Here is a 26231-nt window from a genome sequence, read left to right as displayed (position 1 = left end):
CAAATAAAAAATTACCAAATTAATTATTAAAAATTATATCTAACCATTACTCATCATTTATAATTCTATTTCAATTAAATATTGAAAAACAAATGCAAGGTCACTGGTAAGTTTAGAAAATTATTTAACTTTGTCAAAGAGCTTACACAAACATTATAGTCGATCCTTCCACTTCTCTTTTAGCCAAGGCATTGTTTAGCTGCTGATAGACTAAAACTACAACCTTATATAGAAAACAGCATTATATAAAACACAGGGAGGTGCTGTGCAAATAAGCAGCTAGTATTTGAGACAAGAAAGTAAAGACACTAAAAGGAAACAACATATCATCTTTGTAAGAACTGTATTCACTGCATAGGTATGCCCCTCCCTCCCTTTCCTTGGAGGTAAAAAATCAACAGCCTATTGAAATGATGAAACTAATACACTCCAGTAATTTGTATACTCAATTTCATGAGTTTCCTCAAAGTTATATAGGTTAAGTAACTCTGTGATTCTTTTGAGATACATTGTCAAGACTGAGAGCAAAGATTACAGTGGCTTTCTTTTTCTGATTTCATAAGAAGTTGTATAAGAAAGAATCACTATTTAATATTCTTAAGTAAATTACATATCTTCAAAAATCCACAAACTGTTTTCTGAAATTTCATTTTATGTTTATGAAAGAAACAGCAAATCTTACCTCATTGTCCATTAAATTTATCTCCTCTCATGAAAACCAAACCTTAACCAAACTGCTCAGGAGAAAGAGTACAAGAACCATCCTGTAAACCATCTGTGCAAGAACAATGTGCAGAAGGTGCAAATAGGGGATGGGAATGTCATGGGAACAAACATCCAAGAGGATCAACTACTTAATGGACCAAAAATCCCAGTGTTCTATACTGTCAATAATTTGAGCCCCCCCAAAAGTAAATTATAGACTCCTTAGTTTTTCCTCTCTTAAGTAAGCTCAACATTTAAAAAAAATTTTTTTAATGTTTTTATTTATTTTTGAGACAGAGAGAGACAGAGCATGAGCAGGGTAGGGGCAGAGAGAGGGGGAGACACAGAATCCGAAGCAGGCTCTGGGCTCTGAGCTGTCAGCACAAAGCCCAATGCAGGGCTCAAACTCACAGACAGTGAGATCATGACTTGAGCTGAAGTCCGACACTCAACCGACTGAGCCACCCAGGCGCCCAAGTAAGTTCAACATTTTTGTAAGTGATATGAATTCTAGTATATGAAACTTAGTTTAAGCTAAGTTCAGAAACAGCAAGAGAAAATTCAGGAAGTGCATTTTATGCATTCTTTGTTTTAGCTTTATCTTATCCTATTACATCAGAAGTTCATTTTATTATATTTTGGTAATTTAAATATGTAATAAAATTCAGCCAATGAAAAGGAAAGGTCAGAATGTTAACACAAAAAAATGCATTCAATTCTTATTGCCATCATAAATTGTGAGGCATGGTTGAGGATACAAACTTTATGGGTGTGTCTGTCCAGGAAGATTGTGAACTCATCAAGAACAAAAACCATAGTTCTATTATTTATTTTATTATCCCAGAAAGTACTTCACACACTGTAGGCATTAAAAAAAAAAAAAAAGAATGTGCTGATTAAATTAAATTTATACAAAGCATTGCAGATATAGAACTTCAATTAAAAAGAGGTTGTTAAAATTGAAAGAAGTTGAGTTACAGAAGCTCCAATGAATTATTACAATATAATGAGAAAACTAGGAGATGATCAAGTTTGAATTTCACTTCTTCCTTTAGGTTCCCTTCTGGTAGGTTCTCCAGTAGGAAAACTTAAGGATGAAGTGAAATTCAAACTGGATTCAAAAATGAGTTTCGTCCCTTATTTTAAAAATATAATGTATTAGCCAAGGGACATTAAAATTTCAATTAAGAAAGCAGAAGAAAATGAACATAAACTCTACTAATTTGGGAGTATTTATTTGTTTTTAAAGTTTATTTATTTATGGGGTGCCTGGGTGGTTCAGTCAGTTAAGCATCTGATTTCAGCTCAGATCGTGATCTCATGATTCATGGGTTTGAGCACCGCCTGGGGTTCTGTGCTGTGAGCTAGGAGCCTGGAGCCTGCTTGAGATTCTGTGTCTCCCTCTCTCTCTGCCCCTCCCCTGCTTGCTCTCTCTCTCTCAAAAATAAGTAAACATCAAAACAAATTAAAATTTATTTATTTTGAGATTGTGTGTGTGTGTGTGTGTGCACACGAGTGGGGGAGAGGCAGAAGGGAGGGGGAAAGAATCCCAAGAAGTCTTCGTGCTGCCAGCACAGAGCTTGACGTGGGGCTTGATCTCACGAACTGTGAGATCATGACCTTAGCCAAAATCAAGAGTTGGCTGCTTAACCAACTGAGCCCCCATGCCCCCCAATTTGGGAATTTTTAAAAAGAAAATCTTACATTTTCCTTTTCTGTTTTAGTTCACAAATTCCTATTGACCAGTCATATCAATATATTAAAACAAGTCATTCTCTTTTAAAACATGAAGGATATTTAACAGCTGCCTAAACAATCCCTTAACAAGAGCTCCTGCATGTAAGCATAATTCTCAGGGCCAAAGTTGAACAAGTTTGTCCTGGGAAGAACACTAAAAAGAGAGCACACAAAATAAAGAAGAGAGTTATTATGAAGTCAAGGAATGTTTGTTTAGGACATCACTCATCATCTGCTTGATTTTAAACTTTTATTACAAAAGATGTCTAACTGCTGTAAATATTTTCCCACTGAGAAGTAGACACTGGATTTAAGTACTTTTTTCTGAAATTTAATTTTTAAAATTCACTTATTCCTGTCCTTTAGCCTTTACGGCTTCCAAGCATACTCCTAAAGGCTGGAGGAGCCACAGGGAAGATTCTAAGAGCATACAGAGAGCAGACCTTGCTGTGATCCAAGCCATGGGAGCCATCTTCATTTTAATTAATTTACTTTGCCTTTATGAATTAAGAGTATTTTAAGGAGGTTGACATTTCACTCATCTGAAAAAGCTTGGAATGTGACAGGGGAAAGGGAGGAGAAGTAAATCAAAGGGGTTAGCAATTTTCCAGATGCAAAGTATTTTTCTTTTCTTTTCCACCAGAAATTTTAGAGAGCCTTCTGACATTTTAATTCCCTATGCAAAACCACAGTAGCAAAAAATGCTTACAGCTTATATATCAAAAAACAAACACGCACACATGTGCACTGGCATAAGCCTATGAAATAAATATAAATTCAGATTTGCTGCTCTTTTAACTGAAAATGTTTCATAATATAATAAAGCATAATGTTACACGTCAAAAATCCTTCTTTTCGTGTATTTATTAGATGTTTGTGTGTACAGTGTAATCGACACAATTTTAGCTTAAAAGCAGGAGGTTTTGTAACTTACTTTTTTTTCTAGTGTGTTAATACTAAATCGGTGAGGTGAGTCGGTGTTGGCTTTTCTGCTGAGTCGGTGCTTTTTCATGTAAAAGATGGCATTTATAGAAACTACTCTCCTGACTAGATTTTAAATCACACTGGAATATTTCAGTTATCACCTTTAGCCACATGGTTTCAGGAAACTATGCCCAAATATTTCATGCAAATGCTGGTCATTGTAGGAGAGTGCTATTTCACAGAATGGAAATTCACTAAAACATCCATAGGCAAAAAACCTTTGAGACCTGAAGATAAATTCTCAGCAACAGGGGCTATGCCATTGTGTCTTGCAGCCAGAGAGGGAGAAATAACAGTGAACTCCCCGAAACATGCTGCTTCAATATCTACCTGACAGCTTTGGTATCTGGACCTGTTCCCCAGTGCATTTCCTCCTTTATCAGGTATTATTTTACAAGGGATTTCTTGTTATTCAGAACTGACATAAATCAATCTATAACAGAGGAATTTGTTTAATACATTTATTCTTTTAAGAAGTTGCATGATCGTATTTCATCGACTTGTACAATAGAAAAAAAAATGTTACTACTAAAACAGCGTTTGTGGAGACTGATGGATGGTAAATCTATTTAGTCTTCCCAGAGGTTCATTCTTAGATTTTAATGTTAAATAATAACGACTATTCATTTAAGCTGGTCTCACTGTATATCTTGACCTTTAGCAATTCCACACACAGCAGCTTATTGTGGTATCCTTTAAATATGAGAAATAGAATGTTTTACTTTGCCATTAAAAGAAAAATAAAAAAGTACTGTATGTTACATGGCCCATGAAATATTGGCAGTGTGCTCCTTGGCTTTCATTCGAAGGACTGCAATACTGGAAGACCTCCTTTCGAATTCTGGCTTTGTTTCAAATGCATGTCCATTGGTAGCCCCAGTCAGAAGAGAGTCAGTGAAAAAATTGTTGAGGGGCACGTGGCTGAACTGGTTCTGGTGGTGTGAAAACCCTGTGTAACTGGAATCTGTCCGAGGCGAGTGAGAATAAGGTGTCATACACGAGGAAGTGTCACGTGGTAACATGCCTGAAGTAACCACAGAACCGCCACTCGCATTTCCTGCCCACAAATTGTTCTGAATCTGGAATATATAAAACAACAAATATTACATTTACGCATTCTCACTTTTGTCCCCTTACATTTGTTAAACAGTGTTTACTAAATTTTGTCAACAATTCATTGTTTGCTCCCATTGGGTGGTCTGTCATTATATTCTGAGTACATAAAGGGATTACTAAAAAATAATTACTTGAAAGATTCTTCCAGTTTGTTATACTGTAATAGATCACCAAAACCCACACACTTGACCACACAAAATACTCTCAAAACATGTCAATCTCTTGAGTATTCTTTTTATAGTCATGATTTGAATATGAAATCTAGACGAGTTAGTCATGATTCATGACAAATTCATGTGTTTGGAAAAGCAGTTTAAAATACGGCTTTAAGTTTAAATATAGTCTTCATCTAAGCAAAATGACACAATCGCAGTTTTTAATGTTCCATAGTTAGACTCAGTGTGACAGTTTTTGTTGGAAACCATTCCTGATATTAGGCTATTTACTCTGTAGAGACTTTTAATCAAATTCATTATCAGAAATGTTTACCCGTTCATTGATTTTTATTTCCTAGAGCCTCAAATACATAGCTCTGTGAATCTGAGCAAACTATACATATTTTAAACATTTGTTCTATGATTTACAGGTGATATGGTCAGGTTGCAATGGAATTATGACATGTAAAATAATTTAAAATTCAAACACATGAGCATTACCAAATCATAAAAGCAAAACTGAGAAAAATGTGCTAGTATTAGCAAAAATATCCTATGAGTATAGTTAAAGTACTATATATAACATTTTACATAAGATTGAAAACTAGGTTGTCATTTGAACCCAGGAAATTCACATTTCTTATTAAATCTATATAGGAAACAACAAATACAAATTTATCTAAAGTTACTAGCATGTAAAGGAAACACTAAATGAAATTTGTATTAGGAGGTGTCTTAGACCAGCTATTTAAACAAGGCAGGGAAAAAAAAAGTGATCACATGCATTACTGAGAAGCACAGAGAAAAATCCTGACAAACAGCAGGAGCTGGGGGAAAATGTTGAATGGTAGAACATGGGACAGAGTTTGCGCCTTAGAAGATGAAATTTAAAACCTGTATGCCTTTTGCTATGTTATTACAATAGATACCATGTTTATCACATCCGGTTTCCTTTTTTAAAATCATGACAATTAGAATAGAATCATCGATTCTCTTTAACATATACACAAATTATGTTTTATTATATTTACTTTTACATAAAAATTCCAGTCTACTACATATAGGCCTGATGTAGTCTCACACACCCATGCTTAAATCGTACTTTTTAAGACAACTCATTTTCAATTAATAGCGTAAAATGTAAATGAATCTTCTACATTAAACTGGTAGAGATGTTACTCTGTTACTCAAGATATATACATATAAATATATATGTATATTTATATAATACGTATATACATTTATATATATATACATTTATATATTTATATATACATTTATATATTTATATAAATATATTTATATAAATTATATATTTATATAAATTATAAATTTATATAAATTATATAAATTATATAAATTATATATTTATACAAATATATTATATATTATATTTATATAAATATATTTATATAAATATATATATTTATATAAATATGTGTATGTATATTTATATTTATATGAATATGTATATGTGTATTTATATAAATATATTAAATCTGTGAGACATGTCTAAATATATATACAATGATTTGCACATTCTATTAATCTTTAAGTCGTCGTGGGCTATGTTGTTTTAATTCTGGCTGATTCTACTAAATGAATCCCACTTTAGCCAAAATATAATGATTGGTGCCACTGATTGCTGAGTTATGTATCTCAGACCAACAAGAAGGACTGTTAATGTCATTACTCTGTCAACCTAGCTCTTCTAACTTGATCTGGGTGATTTTCCTCTGACATTCAATCAAACATTGTGCTACACTGCAAAAACCACAGTCACATGTCTGACAAAAGGGCTTTCAGGAAATGAAAGTGAACTTGCTTGCTTATTTTTGAAAAAAATAAATGAAAGGCAAAATAGTGGTAGAGAAAGACTTTACATTTTAAGTTTGTTAAAAGATTCCTCAATTTACACATAGTATTGCTGAAATCTACTATTAAAACCATCTATTCATATTCCAAATGCATAGAAACATATTTACTAAGTAGGTATAAAAAAAAGGAAAATTAGGACAGTAAAGGCAAGGAAAGTAATCTATGAATGTAAATTTAAGAAGTTTTCTATGCCTAAAATAATTCACATTAATCTACCTGTAAATTGAAAATAAATTTTCCACTTTTGATGACCTGGACAAATATTTTTACTTTGATCAAAACTTCTTACCTAGACATGATCTAGCAAGTTAAATGTGTTACTTTTGGTGAAAGAATTTCTAGCATATAGAAAGAAATGTTTTCTGAACAGAATAGATTGGTGAAGCAAGTTACTACAGCAATATTTTAGTTGGATTTGAAAAGATACCCAGGTATTCCCATGGGTAGTAATACTGTCGCACATTTTTACTGATGTGTCCTACTTCCTTGATCTGTATCTCCTCCATTCCCATATCTTTGTTTCATTTAAAAATTTCTGGCATGTCTTCATTTGACTTTAGGGTTTTCGTTGGTTTTGATATCGAAAGTTCGATGCAAAGCATAAAAGACAATATCCCCAGTGAATTGAGACTTTGCTTCCTCTGAAGCATTCCCTCTGGATGATTAAACATCTGATGACGACAATCAAAATCATGCTCATGATAGCTAATGGTTATTAATTAATTACCATGTCGGACATGGTATTAAATGCACTGTGAAGACTTCTAATCATTTCAATACACTAAAAGATGTTTCCTTGTTTTTAGTATCCCCATTTTGTAAAACATAAAACAGAACAGAGAGTTTAATAACCTTACCCAAGACATGCAACTCCAATTGTGGAGGTAAAATATGAACCCAGGAAATCTTAAGAAATGCTACAATGATATAAAAACTAGTCTTATAGGTTGAAGTTGCTTATTTACACATTCATAATCCCAACTTTTGGGGTATTCATAGATTCTATTCTCTGAAAGCAAAATCCCCGATGTTTGCTCGTAACCCTTTTCTCATCCTTCAGCCTAACACAATATATGATAAGCACTTAATACAATTTTTTAGAGGACTTTAAAATCTTTAAGAATATGAAATTTGAACTGATCCATCTTGGAGGTGTAATGGAAATTTTATGGACAATTTATGCTAATACTGTATATCTAAATTTGTTTCATGATTTGAGCTCTATAATCACCATTCTGTATAATCTTGACAATTATTGTGAAAATTTCATCCCCAGACCCTGTTGACTGTATTTCCCTAGGTTGTTTTATTTTCCTACTAAATACTTATTCTTCATTACAGATATATCTTGAGGATTCTAATTCATCAAGCGTGGGGTGTGGTTTATGGGATCTGTATTAAAATAATGACAATAATACATGAATTCTGAAAATCACCTGGGATTAGGAGACACTACTGAAGCCCTTGTAAATTTTCAACTATGTTTGGTTCCTGTGATAAGAAGCTCACCTGTTTAAAAATGTTTCATTCCCTTTTGGAGAGTTCTGTAAAAAAGTGAGCTGTTATCTTCCTCTGTCTATTGATTCTATTTCTGTTCTTTAAAATGATACAGAATAAGCAGCATCCTTCTTACACATGAAAATCTTCAAATATCTTAGGCAATTATGACACAAATCTCTTTTCTTTTTTTTTTTTTTTTTTTTAAATTTTTTTTTTCAACGTTTTTTTATTTATTTTTGGGACAGAGAGAGACAGAGCATGAACGGGGGAGGGGCAGAGAGAGAAGGAGACACAGAATCGGAAAGAGGCTCCAGGCTCCGAGCTGTCAGCCCAGAGCCTGACGCGGGGCTCGAACTCACGGACCGCGAGATCGTGACCTGGCTGAAGTCGGACGCTTAACCGACTGCGCCACCCAGGCGCCCCACAAATCTCTTTTCTTAAGCTTCCCCAAAGGCAGTATTTGATCAAAGAACAAAGCTGTTAGAGCTTACAGTTTAAGAAATCTAGTGCTCTAAAGGCGGGCTCAGTCTATGGCCCCTCCATCCCTCTGCCACCCTATATAAGTGGTCATTTTAGAACTATGTGCTGGAATGTACAAGTCATTTTGTCTAAAACTGTTGTCAACAGAGAAGCCACAAAAAACCTTGCTGACTCATTAAAAGAAATATTGTATTTGTTGTTAAATTTTGAAATGAAAGAATGTTTTTCTGAATAGGATCACTACTTTTCATTTTTGAACTATTTCTAAGACATCTACAATGGCAATGTCCAGTATCAGATAAATTTGGGGGTGTTTTAATGGGCTTCTAACTGTATAACATTCAAGAGACTCACAACCAGGAACACCATTATTAAATAATGTCCACATCCTTCTTTCCCATGTGCCAAAAAAAAGAAAAAAAAAAAGTCTGCCTGCCTTTACATTTTTTCTTCTTTATTCTGTTTAAAAGGAGTAGAAAATCTAAAAAACATTCCATGCTTTAATGTGCTTCACAACATTTTAAAAAGTTCTAGGGGTACGTTCAAAGCATTGTCCAGGGAACGTAGCCAACAGCCTCCCATTAGCATGAATGGAAGTTCAGCTGACTTAACTATACTCTACTTTGAACATTTGCTCCTTAATGTTTTTCTAATCAAATAAAAAGTTAACACTTAATTATTCCATGCTTTGAGTTTTGGAGGAAAGCTGGTTTTTTTGTCTGATTCTTTCCAAACAGAAATCAAATTCATTTAACACTCATTTTCCTTCTGAGGAATTAAAAGTAACACGTAGGAATGAATCAATATATATGTGTATTTTACACACACACACACACACACACACAATTCTTCACTGTGGATATATATTCATCATGACTTGAAGTATATGGTAAACAATGGATAAAAATTATAAATCTCATTTACCTTTACCTTAGAAACTTGATACAAATATATTCTTTGTAAAATCAAAACTACTAAGAAAAATTTAGTATAACTAAACCTGGTGTATATTTTTAATATATTTGCTGATCTTTACTGCAGTAAGCAACACTATGTACTTTTAAAGAATGTTAAACAATGCAAGTCTGTTAGTCTTTCTGTTAGTTGCAAAGTATCACGATGTATAAAAAACATCAAATAGTTTCATGACAGCATTATATATTCTATATCCTAATGTTTGTGGTATTTAGAAGACACTACCCTACAGAATTTAGTATATAACGTGAAAACAAATGAGTAACAACCATTCCTTAATTTTAAAGCACTATAAAACTAATATTTTTCTACCAAAGCAAGTTTAACCTTACTCTTCCTCTATATATAGACTGTTCTTACCTGGCCCTGACGTCCATATGTACACACACACACACACACACACACACACACACAAACACACACACACACACACACCATGCTACCCTCATGCCCTCCCATCATATGCCTACACACTTCCCTGTGGGAGTTAAAGGTTGCTTTAAAAAGATATAAATCAGGGATTCACAAAGTTATGTTTGTAATAATGTTTAAACAATAACTTTTTGCATTAAAATCCAAAAGTTGATTTTGGTTATTCCTTTTTGACAGAATGTTTACATTTACTGACCACTTTATATATTATTCAATACTACTATATATATTTATTACCACATTAGCACTTATATAATTTAATTTACCAGATTTTTTATATGGTCTCTTAAAAAATGCCAACATCACATTTTGCAAAAGCAGTTTAATTTTTTAAGAGGCCATTATATTCCTTACTAGTAGTATATCACTTCCTTTAAAATTAAGGTGATATAATATTAATAACTTGCTTAGCAACTTGTGGATACTTTAGCTGTTGACTAATTTCAGGGTCCCATTAACTTTTATAGTAACTACATCAATAGTCACCACATCAGTAAGTTCCTGGCAGGGAGAAAGAGTATAAACGTTTTTATAAATAGTGAATTTACTGCCAGTGAGTAAGCCTCACTTGCTATCAGAGAAAAAGTGAATAAGTCTCAAACACTGATACTTTGTCCATCTGGGGGGAGAGAGGGGGCGGAAATCTCAATTGAAATTAATTATGAAGGGAAAAGCATTAATCTGAGCATGTTTAGATACTACCTAAGATAGAAATAAGGGTACATTTTCATCAGTGCCTACTTATTAGGTGTAATTTTCACATACAAAATTTCAGATAATATATAATTATTAATTTAAAAAAATCAATTTACATTTCAAAAATTTCAAAAATACATCTTTTCAACATATAGCATCATTATGCTAAAGTGATTAGTAATTATTTATCAGAAAGGGTCATACGTTAAGTATTGACTACTACTTTGATTTTTTAAATAAAATTCCATCTTAGAAATGTGTATAGGGATTTAGGACAAGTAAGAGTGACTTTCCATTAAAGTCACATTTCCATTGTTTGTAACACTATTTTTCATGTATTTTAATACATGCATGACAGCCATTGTTGATGGTGCTTGATTCATTTTTAATGACACAATTTCCCAATTAAAGCAAAATCCACAATTATAAGAAACAAAGATTAAAATATAAATCAAGTTTTCCTTGTGAATTAATAACTTAAAACATGAAACAAATATGCAAATGTTTTAATTTGCACAAAATATTTTGAAACTTAGAGATTACCACTTGGTGTCATATACGAGCTTTGAATTTATTGTTAAAATGCTGACTAAATTTATCCATTATTTTCATCTTGTATATGCGTTAACCACAAAGTCGGAATTTTATTTTTGTGATTTTAAATCAACTGTGAGTTTGTGTAATTTTTTTTATTTAATGCTCCTTGATTTAGAATTAAAAAAACACACAAACATGAGGCTTAATAAATATGGCAAGCATAAAATTCTGTATTAAACTATATAGCGTAGGTTCACACTAACAATAACAATGTCTACTACAGGTTTTAACCCACAGATTTCCCAGGTTTAATTTTCCCCCGGTCCTTCTCTATCACCCGCAAAGTAGTTTTTATATGTATAAACAGCAATGGCACTCTTCAATAATTTATTTTTACATTTTTTCTAATTATTTATTTTGGAAATCTATTCAATTTATTAATTTGTTCTTTCCTCTCAAAATATAAAATACTTATGACCAATTCAGATAAATTCAATGTTTTAACACCAATTGCCTATTAAAAGCAAACAAACAAAAAACCACAAAAAAACAATCAGCTAAGTAATTCTTAGTGTTTAAAGTCATTAAGTCATGTTAAATTGAATATCACGTTTTTCAAAAAGTATGTCTATAGTCATAATCTAAGACTTGAATGCACTTTGCTTCTTTTGCAGGGTAATTTTTTTCATCTCTGAAGAAAAAAGTGTTTGTGTTTTCAACAAAATAAAAATTATTCCGTTTGTGTCCAGCTGCATATTCATTTAAATGATGCTGAGAAGACCTGCCTTTATGCTACACAGAACTTAAGTTAAATATACACTTATACATATATATGAAATATTCTTCATACAAATTTATATACAACATGTACATATTTTTATACATTTAATTAAATCATCAATTTTATATCGATATGACTTGCTAACCTAATGATGTTAATATTTTACCCCTCCATCCCTCATAAGGGAAGCCTCACTGTATCACTATGGGACCATTTCACTGGTTGTTACATAGATATGAGAATATTTATTATACAATGCATCAAGTATAGCTATATTTTGAACATTTAAAAAAGATTTTTGGTTATTTACTTTTTTCAAATGTTTGGGGAAAAAACAGAAAGCACTGATGATGGAAGAAGGGGGGAGTGAACAGTATTTTCGCAATCACTAGCTTATAGAAACTAACATTTCCTTTAAAAAAACTGCATGATTACAACATTTGAAACAGACTTTGTTAAACTAGAAATGTTGTACAGCTTTAATCGGTGTTTTAAATTACTCCAATGACTACCAGTTATTTATAACTTGAATCCCACTTCTGGTATATTCTAACTCCAAGTGGCATATATTTATAAAGTCATCAATTAAACAACAGAAAGCAAGGTACTGCACGGATCCCTTTGGATATTAGGTAAACATTGAATTAGTTGTGATTCTCACTATCCACTAAGTAAAACCACATCGAAAATTTTGGTGGGAAAAAATTTCAAACCTTCTAAAATTTTTGATGAAAATATTTTTCTTCATGAGAAAATAATTTTGGTGGATTAAGAATATACTCAAACATTCCTTAAGTTACCATATTTGGTTGTCCCAATTTAAAGAGGAAAGTACATATAACTGAATTTGGTCTTTCCCTAGATCCTCAAATAGTAAAGTTACTAAAAAATTGGATTAGTTTAAATGCTACAATAACAGAACATTCACACCACTTAGCTATATCTCTACTGTAGAATTCATAATGACTAATGGCTATTATAGAATTATTTCTATTTATAGAGCACTTGTCATTTACTAGGCAATGTCCTAAGTACTTTGCAGAAACTATTATGTTTAATCCTCACAAACATCATATGAACATTTATACCCATTTTATAAATGAGGAGAAACATTCCTAGAGGTTAATTCATTTGCCAAAGGTCTAAAATCTGTTAAGTAGCAGAGGCAGGATATGGACCCACAAGTACCTGACTGTGAAGCTCATAGTCAAACATTAACACCTTAGCCCTTTTCAAGTCCCATGATTTAGTTACACAGACAGGAAATTAATATAATCCTCTCATTAACAGAAAAAGTATTAGGATAATGGTCCTTATCATCATCCGCACCACCAGCTGTAGCACCAACAATACCTCCATTTCACCAATAAAGAAATCTGAAGATAAGGAAGTCAGGAAATGTATCCAAAGTTTCCAGCAAGTAAATGATCAAGTTAATGCACATGTGATCTGAGCCAAACCTGAGGGCATGAAACTAGGGTTTCTTATAAGAATGAAGGCTGGCTATCATCCTCTAGAGATGTTTATACCTTGACAAAATATTTTATTCAACAAAATAATTATTTGAAGAAATGCTTTGGCGTTAATGAATTAGAAGCAAATTAGAATCTACTGTTGATAGATGCTTGCTTTTTTCATTCAAAGACACAAAGGCCTTTTTGATCTGCTGGGTATAGTTTGCATCAGGAAGTGTCTGCAGAATTTGGTATGAATATGACCTAGTTTGTAATCTGTCCAAAAAGCAAGAGATTTTGTCTAGATAATTTATATAACCTCCATGCCTAAAACAGTACCTAGCATATATTTGTTGCCTAAATACGAGTAACTCTGGGAGAAAAAGAATTAAGCCGAAAGGATTCTGCAAAATCTTCTTAATCTATTCTGTTCAACAGAGGAAGAAATTGAGACTCAGAGAAGTTAACTGCTTAACACCACAGAGGTGGTTAATGGCAGAGATTCAGAAATCAGCTGTTTTCCTGGGAATTGATTAATTTTGGGTTCATAATGTACCCCAGAATACTGAAGTGAAACTACTTTTTTTCACATCTATTGAGTGTATACATAATTTGCTTAATACTGTTGTAATACAAAGTTAAGTACCGAATAATCTTTTTAAAATATAAATACTTTATATTATAAATGGGGTGGACCGTATACAGTCTACCACTTTGCCAGGGAGAAAGTCATGTGCTGATTGAAGGAGAATTGAGAGAAGGTTTCCTGGAGGAAATACAGTCTAGGTGAGGGGAAGGGAATTCAACACAGAGGGAACAGATTCAGCATAGCACAAGGAATAGGTTCAGCATGTGGTTGCTATTTAAAATATTGGAGAACATCAAGTAGTCAAGCACTTTCATTTAACTAACTCATAGTGTTGCCAAATTGACAACTGATATTGTGAGCCCAAATAAAGGGCTTTTAAAAAAAACAGTACATCAAAACATACTACCTTAAAGTATATTACTGGTATCACACTTCTGTTTGCTATCAAATATGGACAAGATTAAGAAAAATACCTGAAAACAGTCTGAAAAGTGTCTACGGTTTTAAACTGCTTTATATCATTACTTTACACATTTAAAAAAAATGAAAGCATTTTTGCTTTCTGAAGTGATTTGGTACTTTAGGGTCAAAATTGAACTATTTCATTGCTGAGTGATGGGTCACAGAGATAATGTTGCATAAAGAGCTCTGAACCCGTGGACTTCAATTTAATGAACTAATAGCTGTAAGAAAGAAGCCTGACCTAAAATAAGCCCTCAATTGGTAGGTATTGTTTTTACTATCAGGGCGGTTGTTACTATTTTGTAATGGGAGGAATGGAAACGAAGTATTTAGAACACTTTAGAAAATGTTAATTAGCATTCATAACTAAACCTATTATATGTTATACATATAGATACCTCCATAGTTGACAAGATTATTATCCTCACAGAGCAGACCTCATACAATTTTCTCACCCAATTCTGTTTTCTCAAGTATTTCTGTGAATGCTTTTGCTTTCCTGCCAAATTGTTAATTTTTTATTTCTGTCCTGTTTCTAAAACAGTTTTCTTGTTTCCAACTTTTTGGTAATTAATAATGTTTTTCCATAGTTAGAAACAGTAACCAAGATCAGTGCCTTATGGCATTGAATTGTTGAGTTCTACTTTGGTCCCTATTTTTCTGATTATAAGTTCTATTTTTAAGACACATGACTTAAAAAAAAATTCCTTCAGGCTAAAGCTTGAGAGACAAGATCTTAGCGTAATTATTTTTTGCAAAATAAGAAAGCCAACCACATATTTAAGTTAAAATGGACTTTTCTTGACTTTATCCAATACCCACAATGGGGAGTGAGAGACACTTGATTTCAGTATTTTTGGCAACCAAACATTTAATGACTTCTCAATATAAAAAATTACTATGGATTTTACAGTAGTGATTTTTATTACTGTTGATGAATTATACTGTCAAAACAACCTCAACATGTGATATCTTTGCTGCCATACTTAAGTTATGAGGTGGTATAACCAATGGACATAAATTACAGAAAAACCACAGGGAGAATTCATGCAAAATTCCCATGATGTGTGAGGAGATATTTTTAATTGATTCTTTGTGGGGGTGAAAAAGACTATCAAATGTATAATGTGATTTTACCATCTCCCTTCCTACTCGATCTACTTACCTCATTCTGTTAACTGACAACATCTAAAGTTGTGAGGCACAATAACATGATGGCAAGACAATCCTAGAAAAAAAGCATGACGAAGTGTATTAAATAATATTAAGCTCTTACAAAGAGCTTCGTTTGTGCCAGGCACTGTTCTAAATGTTCTATGTTGTGCAGAAGAAGAAAGGGAAGTTAAGGATAAGGCAACACCAGCAAAGCACAGAGAAGTGGGGGGAAAAACAACAACAACACCACATAAACTGAAATGGGGTTTGCAAGGAAAGGAATGAAGATGAAAATAATAAGCTGCAAAAAAATATGTATACATACACATACATATATATATCATAGGTGTTGTCGAACAGATTTAGTAAGACTAAAGTCCATTTGAAAGGAGTTCACTAGTTTGTAACTTTATTATTTCTAAATTCGTCATAGTGAAAGTTCAAAATTTTATAAACTATATGCTATCTCCATTATTTTCATTATTTCACTTATTCTGAGTAAAGTGTCTGCTCACCTGAACTAAACTGCAGACCTGAATAATGCAACTTAAGCCTTATGCTCCTTTGGTATTCATTTATTAATTATTCAACCATTTAAACATAGTCATTGGGAGAAACAGTCTATTGTGAGGGTTAAGATCTTGCACTTGGGAGCCAGATTGCCTCTGATCAAATCTGGGCTTCTCCACTAGTGAAAGTGAGTAAAAACCTCACCTCTCTGTGCCTCTGTTTCTTCATACGATACATGAGGATAATTAATAACACCTATTGCATAAAGTTGTTGTAAGGATTAAATGAGTTAATATATACAACCTGCTTAGAACAATGCCTGGTAGAGTCAGGACTATGGTGTGTTAATAACTAGGATACCACTGTACTGCCTGCTCTCATGGAGTTTGTAGCCAACCAAGGAAACTTCCTCATGGCACTTTGTTCAGAACTCAACTAGGATACTCAGCAGTATTTGGTGAATACAAGTTCATTAGCCCTATGATGGTAAGTAGGAGTATGCACATGCTTTAAACTGGAGAAAAAAAAATAAAGGAACTACTTTCAGATAAATTTTGAAGAGTAAGTAAAACAAGGTTCTTCTAAAGGCAGGTACGGACATTTATTCAAAAGGTATTGCTGGTCTTCTAGTAAACTGCAGTGGAAAGGCTTAACGGTAACAGCCCTTTATAGACTGTCCTAGAAGGAACAGAATCATGGAAGGATTCCTTAACTCCCATGGGTCTCGGACTTTTAGAAAGATTGCACTAGGTGATCTCTAAGACTTTTACTCACATATAATATTACATTAATAAATTGGGTGAATTTATGTGGAAGAGTGAAGGTCTCCGAATAAGTTTTTAAGAATCATAAAAGGCATCAGAATACAAGGACCCACAAAACTTAAGGATGAATTCATGCTCACAAGGTATGAATTTATAGATGAAGAGAATGAATACCCGTAAGTCTGGGATTGCGAAGAACCGGTTACTGAACTATCACAGTATTCCACCGGCATATATGTCATGTATTTGTGTTTAAAATGCTCTCCTGGCACCTGGGTGGCTCAGTCAGTTAAGCATCTGACTTCAGCTCAGGTCATGATCTCACGGTTCGTGGGTTGGAGCCCTGCATCAGGCTCTGTGCTGACAGCTGGGAGCCTGGAGCCTGCTTCAGATTCTGTGTCTCCCTCTTTCTCTGCCCCTCCCCCACTCACACTCTCTCTTAGTCTCTCAAAAATAAACGTTTAAAAAAAAAAAAACTTAAAAAAAAACCAAAATGGTCTCTAACAATGCACATCCTTCACCAGTAAGGAATGAAATAACAAATGTCTTGTTCCTTAGAATACAAGTGTTCCTTATCATGTATCAAATACAGTTCTGAATACTATTACTCAGTACTAGGAAAAACTGTCTTAATTATATGTGTGAAAAGAAAAGAAAAAAAAAAAACCTTCTAAGTTAAATGGAAAAAATTAGAAGAAAATGAATGTCTAAATACTCTTTAAAATGAGATGAGAGCTCCCATTATAAAAGGATGGATGTGTTTTTTAATGTGATAAATTTTTAAAATTATGTCCAGTACTAATTCTATGTATGCTTTAAATAACAAAGGGCTAAATGTTTCCTTGAAACAATGAGTAACTTCAAAGCTGAAAAGACAACATAGGAAAAGAGATCTTTTTAAAATGGGACGGAATGTTTCATAGACCACACTTGACACTAGGTTATGGGATAGTTCATAAAACGTTAGCCACAGAGACAGCATGCCAAGCAACGCTTTATTTATTTTTAAAAGTTAACAAAGGAAGTGAGTGTGAATAGTTAAAAATCTAGAGTAATTAAAAGCCTTAGACCATGAGTGAGGCTACTTCAGTGGTTGCAATAAGGAAGAGACCCTAAAATAGTTTTGAATGAATGGCTCTGAAAGAAAATAACAAAATAAATATTTCAGTCTAATAAAAATCTTAAAAACATGCAAAAACTCTTCTGGGGGTTAAAATTTTCATTCTTGACTATTAGCTATAATGAAGCCAATCATAATGGCCCTTTTAAGAATGTACAAACCACATCTGTTTCTCTCGATCAGTATTCTGTGAAGTTTACCATACCTGTGGATAGCTGTCAGTCCTTGGCAAAACTGATATATCATAGGTGGCAGCAAAATGGCTTTTAGCTTGTTGTATTTGGCCATAACGCTCTCTTTTTCTCCACTTGGCCCTTCGATTTTGAAACCAAACCTAATTTTTTAAAAAGTAGAATGTCAGCTGAGAAATATTTGATAATGCAATGGTGACATTAAAAGACATAAATTGGAAAGACACAAACCAGGTCAACAAAATCACTAATAAAGAAATTTATGTCAGAAAAGTATCCACAAATTTTACTTTTTATTTTAACCTGATAAGAGGCAATATAAATTAATAGAAAGGGATGAAATACTTTAAAAATTATTTAATATGTCTCAGCTCTGGGCTTTTTTTTTTTCATTTTGGAAAATAAAAAGGAATTCGATTATACGATTTTGAAGACTCTTTATGTCTCCAAATTATTAGAGATAATGCTCCTCTTAGAGAATGCTGCAAATATGGAAGACATTCATAACTTTCTAGTTTGGGGTTATGCACATAACATTAACCCAGCCAAACTATAACCAAATTAATATCTGGGTCTGTCAAAACAATTATGTTTAAAACATGTCACAAAGTGACGCCTTTTCTGGGTTGTACCCATACTTAGATAATCTTAGAAAAATTTAAACACAAAGATTACATCCAAAACACACGGCAATGGCAGAAATATCATGATTATTCAGTAACAGAAAATATTAAGATTACATACTATATTGAGCATAAAAAAGACTACAGGTAAATGGAACCATCTGAAATTGAACTCTGGTTCTAAAATATACAAGGGTGCTTATTACATAAATTATACCACTTATAATACTCATCTTCCCTTACAGAAAATGCTCAGAAATCTTCAAAATCATTTCCCTAATTTAAAAGACTTACAGGTAATATAGACAATAAAGGAACAACGGAAGTTATAACCAAGTATTAAGAAAGCCTATGAGTTAGTACAGCCTCTACAAGGTCATGAAGCTGTCATCCAAATTTCTCTAATTATGTATTAATGATATTTATCATAACAACCACCTCCTTCAGAGGGTTAAATAATCACTAATTCACACTTGGAGCTCTCCAGAATCTTCACTTTAATATTTTAATGAATTAAAGAAAGACAGAAAATTATATTCAGTATGCATCATTTGATATTTCTGAGTAGACATTTCACGAGCAGCTGTCAAGAAGCTCTTCAGTCTTTACAAAACTGTATCCAGAATACAAAAAACAGAAAAGAAGCTGGAAGTCAAATGTGAAAATGCAAATTGTTAAAATTTACTTGAAATTTTTGCTTTTTTCATATTCAGTTGTGATCTTCTATATCTTTACCATCACATTTATAGAAACATATTAACCTTCAATTTAATATGTGTAAGCACGTATTGAGAATTTAAGGTGGGACTTTATAGTTTCCAGCAATTAAAAGAAGGCAATGAGAGCTATCTGTTCAGTGTGGTTTCTTAGGACATTGATGGGAAAGATGTATTACACACAGTGCCCAGGGCTCAAAACAACATCAACAACAAAACAAAACATTTTCTTGCTGTCTCCAGAGGCACCAGGAGCAAACTAAAGGAATTTAGTATTGAATGGTTTTTGTTTGTTTGTTTGTTTGTTTTGTTTTTCGGTTTTTCACTGAGAAAAAGGTCTTTATAATCTCCTTAAAATAGGTGTGAATTACCACTCTGATATGAAAAGCAGGAAAGAGAAAACCTGAGTAAATTAGGTTCAGGTTGGCTCTCTGTGCATGTTTCTAGACAAAAATTAATCAGGAGTTGAGGAAACGTTAAGGAGAAAACATCCATTGTGCCCAGCTGATCACTCTATAAACATATTTTTTTTTTTATGGTTACAAGTAGAACTAATTTAAATATATAAATACAAGACAAACTAAAAAAAAAAAAACCCACACACATGGGACTAGTGTTAATACTTGACAATTCTAAAATTCTTCATTAGCATCACCTTTCTGTATCTTTACTTCCTAAACTACGATAAAGTAGCTATTTGTCTCCACAAACTAAAGAAAAATCCTGCTGCTTGGTATACCACACCCCCAGATGGTGATCTTAATGATGTAAAGCCTTACAATGGCTTAATCTTCAGAAGAACTCTTACTCTTCTCTCTTCCAGAACAAAATTTCTCACTATTTTATTTATTAGTCTATTCTTACATATTATGGGAACTGCAAAATTCAGTATTTTCCCATTTAGCGTAGTAAAAACAAAGAAACAGGCCATTCCCTGAAATTGATGTTACTTGAGATGTAATAAAATATAGTTTAAGCATACCAACTCTAGTAAAAATAAAAATATGTCTAAGAAATAGAACTTTACCTAGTATAACTTTCCTTTTTCAAATGATTTTAAAAGTTTAGTATATTGGACCATCCAATTTGATAATTTGAATGTAACTTATAAATGTAATTGAGTATATATTTTAATATCATTTCAAGATCCTTATTCCTATTGCCTCTGCAAAAGGGATGTAAGCTATCTACATTCAAAAATTAAAATGGAACGGCACTATTGGTAACTACAGGATCTAGAAAAATTATAAGAGAGCTATATGATCTTTATGCATAGTGAAAATAAGTTACGGTATATATAACAGTCAAGAATTTGTGAGATTGTTTCATTTTCTCTTTGATTTATTATAACTCCAACCTCAATAACATTACAGATTAATGGGACATTGCACAAATAACTTACCAACACCTGGTACATAACCTAAAAAGAACCTTAATGGCTGATGAAATAGAAAAATAAAATAAAATAAATGTATTAGTAAATAGATAGCTATGATTCTGGGTTTTTTGCACTTTAAAAAAATTTTTTTTAATCAGATTTATTTGTGAAATTCCCTTCTTTTTAAATAATCGTTAATTTGTATATCTATGTAATCAGTCCAATGTTCTTTTATGTATTTGTGTGAATGATTAAATCCTTTGCAAGGAAAAAGACATTTTAGTAGACCTACATGCCTATAGTACATGGTTCTAGTCTTTAGTTAGAGGATCAGTTTCTTCCTTTTGGCAAAATGCAACCACTGAATTATTCTAACAGTATCTCCACACACCGGCCCCCAACACGCACACCCACGCCCTTCATTTGGCTCCTACCTGGACTCTGGCCTCCGTGAGCTCAGTCCTCAGAGCAAGCTGTTCTCTGACGTATACATCCGGGTAATGGGTTTTCTGAAAGACCTTCTCCAGCTCCTCGAGCTGCAGGCTGGTGAAGGTGGTTCTGTGTCTCCGCTTCTTGCTGCTGGATACGTTGCTGTCACATTTATCCCCAAGTTCATCTAGTTCTCCCTTTTCTGGCATCCCCTTCACGGGAGACATTCGGAGACTGTTACAGTTGTCCATAGCTCTGTTTAGCTCGGGATGAAGAGGCTGTCCTTCGCCTTTGGTGATGCCATAGTTCACTGTACCCAGAGGGGGAAAACAACAATTCTCAGGCTTGTGGAACATTTCGGTGAAGAAATTACGTTGAAAGAATTTAGAGCATCAGGAAAGCAGTCTGTTAATGATTTCTTGTGCCAGTATTAATTCAGTCATCCCACTGTGCACAATTATTAATCCACTTTGGGCAGGGTTAAGGCCATTTAAAAATGTGTACATGGAACTCATTATTTGCCAGATTTACAGTTCTATTTTACAGGAATAATGTAATGTTTATGCACATAATTTATAATCACATTAAGGTGATCAAATTAAGAGATGCTCTAGATTAAAAAAATAATGAGCACAATTTTTGAAAAGTGAACCAAATTTAATGTAAATCATGTATGAATTTATTCACAGCAGACAAAATCAAGCTACTTACATGGCTCAAGAAAGATATTTCAATTTTAAGGAATATCTGTAAACTCAAATCCAGACTCTTCCCAACATATCTTTCTGCTCCACACAAAATGTACACACTATAGATTTAAGATATGGTATTGTCTCTACTATGCTTTGAATATTTTGACTTATACTCATTTCTGCTTTTTAATCTTTTTTTTTTTCAAAAAGTGACCTACTAAATTAAAAAATGAATTTCATATCAGTTTCTGGAAGTGCTTCCTATAGAACAGCCTAAGATTTAAGTAGACTTTAGTGTAAAAGCTCATTTGGTGGTTCTAAATATGTGATATTTATGTTTCGTGCATGAAATATGTTATAAGACAGAAAGCTTTATTTTTTTCCCTAAAGCAGAGAAATCAAAACATCTATGAAAAGATTACAAAAGATGTCATCTCCCAGTCTGTTTAGAGGTGTTTTAACTTCAGTGATTTCCCTCCAGCTTTGGTTGCATGCTTGCTGTATGATATAAAACAAAAATACATCCTATGATGACACACACACACACCCAAATCCAATGGGTGCATATAATGAAACTGGAAAAACTAAAAAAAAGAAAAAAAAAAGTGAACCCAGCCAGAACAATAATTTCCAATGAATTGTCACACTTTTTTTCGTTTTTGTCTGTTTTTAAATTTTCTCGTAATGTATCTTAGCAACTGCTCTAATCATTACACAAATGTCTTGAACTTTAATCACTATGTAACTTAAATGCCTAATATGCTTTATGTAAAAGATGTGATGTAAAAGTAGATATAAAGAAGAACCATGACTGATTAACAATACGGTTTTGTCTTCTTGAGCAGAATGAAATAGGGAACTTCGGTAATTAGGGAGGGGGGAGGGGAAGCAGTCGTGAGGCTGAGGGCATCTCAGGAGAAAGACAGGAACTTTCCTGAATTTAGCTAACTGCTGCACACATCCAATTTACTTAATCCCGTCCTATTAAAATTCATCCTAAAAGTGTGATGTTCCTTGAAAAGTTGTCAACGTATCAACAATCACCTATTCTCTTCTTATTTTGGATCCCCGACAATTTAAAATAGGATGAAGTCCTACCCAGCAGTTAACAGAGGACAAGAGAGTCATGCGTTGTTTTTTTTTTTAAATCCTGTCCATTTAAATAACTTTACATATACATAAAAGAATTCCAAAAATAAAGATAGTGCAGTCTGAAATACAACCAGAAAGGCAAAGTTTAGCATATTAAAAATAAAAACTGCATCTGTCTGTCTATATACTTGACTGGAAACGATTTAGCTGATTTTCTCTATCGTTCCCGCCTATATTTTTGGTTTAACTTTGCAAGTCAAAAGTAATCCGCAACGCTGAATAAGTAAAATATAGGAGTTCTTTTCTTTTTTTTTTTTTTTAAACTTACTGTGTACAAGTTTTCGAAAATCAGCCCCTATGAGCCAGTACCTTGCCAGATTTTGACCCTCCATTAAAATAGGGGGCGGGAGGCTTGTTGTAAATATTTCACACTTAATTCGTTTGTTATTCTAAAGCAACCCGCTCCTTACAGCTTAACTGTGGAATATATACAATGATAAGGAAAAGTCCTCTTGGAATTGTAAACTTGCTTTAGCTGTCGCGATCTGAAAAAAAATAGGTTTGTATTGGGTTACAAGATAGAAAAGATAGATGGTTTGTTTTGATAACATTTTGACTTTGAGATACTTGGCCGTTCAAAGTTGAAGATTTCACCCAGAAGCATTCCGAAAGGGTTCTTAGGTGACTTTGAATGTGGAGTCAGAAAAATAGACAATACGGTATTGGGGAGTGAGGGATTATACTGGAGATTCTTTACCCGAAGCTACTGAAAGCGATTTGGTGTTTAACAAAAATGTTATGTGCGTTGTGTTGTAAACCCAAACAATCAGAAATCACAACTTCCCACAAGCTAACCCAGCATAGCAACCTTCCAGCTTCACAAAGAAAAATACCTATACGTCTTGGGAAAACTGTTTTTTAAGGTTTTTCATCTAAAGGAGCTCAAAGACGTCTTACTCCAGACGACGCTGACGTCCTTCAAGGAGCGGTGATCGATTTCAGCTCCTGCGGGGGCAGCGCGGCCGGCTCACAGAGGAAGCGCGCTGTCTTGACTCAATTACACTCTATTTACCGCCCTATCAGTTTACGCCTGGGTCCCAGATAGAGGGTCTCCGGGACCCACAAGGGACAACACTCGACAGCCAAAGGAGAACCGCGCAGACGCGATCCGGTGCCTAATCCTTCCGTTGCCCCTTAAAGTCGGCTGCAGCCAAAACACTACTCCTTAAAACGCTCGCAGTTCCACCGCCCGCCTCCGCCCTCCAGCTCTCTCCCCGTTTCCTTCCTCCCTTCCTCCCTGCCAGCCGCTCCCCACCGGTCCCCGCACTTGGGTGTGCGGAAGGGCGGCCGTGGCTCGGGCTGGCGACTCACCGCCACTGTCCTGACAGGGCGAGGCTCTCTCCAGGCGCACGTGATGCTCTGCGCGGGGCAGGGGCCCGAAGGCCTGCACGCATTTGCCCGCCGACGCTTTGCTGTAAAAGGACTCATTGTCCAGCGTCTCCATAACGTGCTCCAATGCGCCTCCTGCGCCCATGTAGAAGTCACTGTTTTTACTCGGCGGGCTCTTGAGGGCAAACTTCTCGCTCAGAAACTCCATAATCCTGGAAGGTTGTTGCGGAGCTCCAGGGGCGCGGAGGCTGGAGCGCGCTGGGGGAGGGAGCAAGTGGGCGGGAGAAGGGAGGGCAGAGGAGGGAAGGGGAAGCGAGCGCTTCGGCGCCGGGAGCTGCCCGGCTCCGAGCCCTTTAATACGTCCCGGCTGGAAAGGGGGCACCCGAAGTCGCTTTTATATCTTGAAACTCAGCTGGGCTCTTCGGGCAACCTCCCAGTTCTAATGAATATGAAAATAGGCAGGCGACTAACTCCACCCCGCCCCCCCCTCCGCCCCCACCCTACCCCCACCTTCCCTCACTTCCCCGGGCAGGGCGCGTCCAGGCCTAGGTTAGACAGACAGCTCCATTTCAGACAAATGCCAGGAGGGACGAGGCCCCGACACCCAGAAACATTGTCGCCGCGACAGTGGAATGGCATTTCGGAAGAGCTTGGTGAGATCGCAAAGCAGTTAACCCTCCACTCCCCACTCTCTGCGCCCTTCCGGGCAGCCCGCCCGACACCCGGTCCCCACCCCGCCCCCACGCCGGCCACTCACTACCAGAAAGATTTAGAGGCGTCTTAAGAAGTTGAAAGGAAGTATTGCTTTAAAGGGCTTTCATTTCATCCGTAAATCGTTTATGTGGAAGATCCACATAAATCGGAATCCCTAGAAGCCAGAAACATTGGCAGCTCTTAACTGGGTTGGCGGTGGTGGAGGGGCCGCTCTGCTTCTAACCCGGAGGAGCTCGGCGTCGCGGTGCTCTTGGCGCTTAGGAGCCCATGGCCTTTCCTTTCTTTCTGGAATGCCGCGGCGTGTGGACGTGCTGGCGACGGGTGGGAGAGGGGAGCCGAGCAAGGGGCATTGAAAGCATTATGCCAATACCAATCCCTTTCCTCACTCTCCTCCCCACCGCTCCCCCTTGGTCCACGGTTTTATCATTAGATCCAGATTAAGAAAACCTACTAGGAAAAGTGCCTCCTCCAAAGGGCCCTTTAGTATAGGCCGGGGGCGGGAGGGGGGGGAGGCTCTTTACACAAAGGGGCTTATGAAAGAGGAAGGCCTTCCGCCTGGTTTTTAAAACAATTATGTTTTAAAGAGTGGCGGCGGAGTCCCTGTGAACAGCGCGTGTGGGGAGCGAGGGGCGCGCAAGACCTGGGCGCACAAGCGCGGCGGCGTTCCGGGCGCCGGCCAGGCCAGGGCCTCGCTCGGCCCCGGGGCGATGCTAGGGTGGGTGGGGAGCTGGCAGCTCCCTGAGGGCAGGAAGGCACTGCTGGATTGAAACCTCCTACGTGTGGCTTTGCGATTGACCCTGGCTTCCGAGAAGCCCGCGGCGTCTGAGGGAAATGTGTTCAGCGCCTTGGGCACGAAGAGGCAGCCATTTGCAACAGGCTCTTGAACTGGCAAATTTGGTGAAAAGGTCCCACAAGTTGGGGTCTGTGGACTGCACCTTCCCAGGGAGGACTCTTTTCGAGGGTCCTGACAGCCTTTA

At 35.3% G+C, this 26231-nt stretch overlaps 1 protein-coding gene across 1 annotated transcript; it reads right to left on the bottom strand.

Moving 5' to 3' along the window:
- Window positions 1-3891: 3891 nt before the first annotated feature.
- Window positions 3892-25001, bottom strand: ALX1 (ALX homeobox 1). The gene is made up of 4 exons (XM_060656848.2): window positions 24523-25001; window positions 21373-21677; window positions 18236-18364; window positions 3892-4505 (listed from the first exon to the last, which is right to left on the bottom strand). Exons 1-4 carry the CDS (start codon window positions 24746-24748, stop codon window positions 4185-4187), a joined length of 981 nt encoding a protein of 326 aa, XP_060512831.1. The 5' UTR covers window positions 24749-25001; the 3' UTR covers window positions 3892-4184.
- Between the last annotated feature and the right edge of the window lie 1230 nt (window positions 25002-26231).

This window comes from Panthera onca, chromosome B4 (assembly GCF_046562875.1).
Source record: "Panthera onca isolate mPanOnc1 chromosome B4, mPanOnc1 haplotype 2, whole genome shotgun sequence".
Taxonomy (NCBI): domain Eukaryota; kingdom Metazoa; phylum Chordata; class Mammalia; order Carnivora; family Felidae; genus Panthera; species Panthera onca.
This window is presented reverse-complemented; position numbering and strand designations above follow the sequence as displayed.

Coding starts and splice junctions, on each gene's coding strand:
- ALX1 (XM_060656848.2), bottom strand. CDS start 24,748: ATGGAGTTTCTGAGCGAGAAGTTTGCCCTCAAGAGCCCGCCGAGTAAA. Junction 21,678..24,522: donor GCCCTGTCAGGACAGTGGCG/GTGAGTCGCCAG, acceptor CTCTGGGTACAG/TGAACTATGGCATCACCAAA. Junction 4,506..18,235: donor GGACTGACAGCTATCCACAG/GTATGGTAAACT, acceptor TATATATTCCAG/ATTCAGAACAATTTGTGGGC.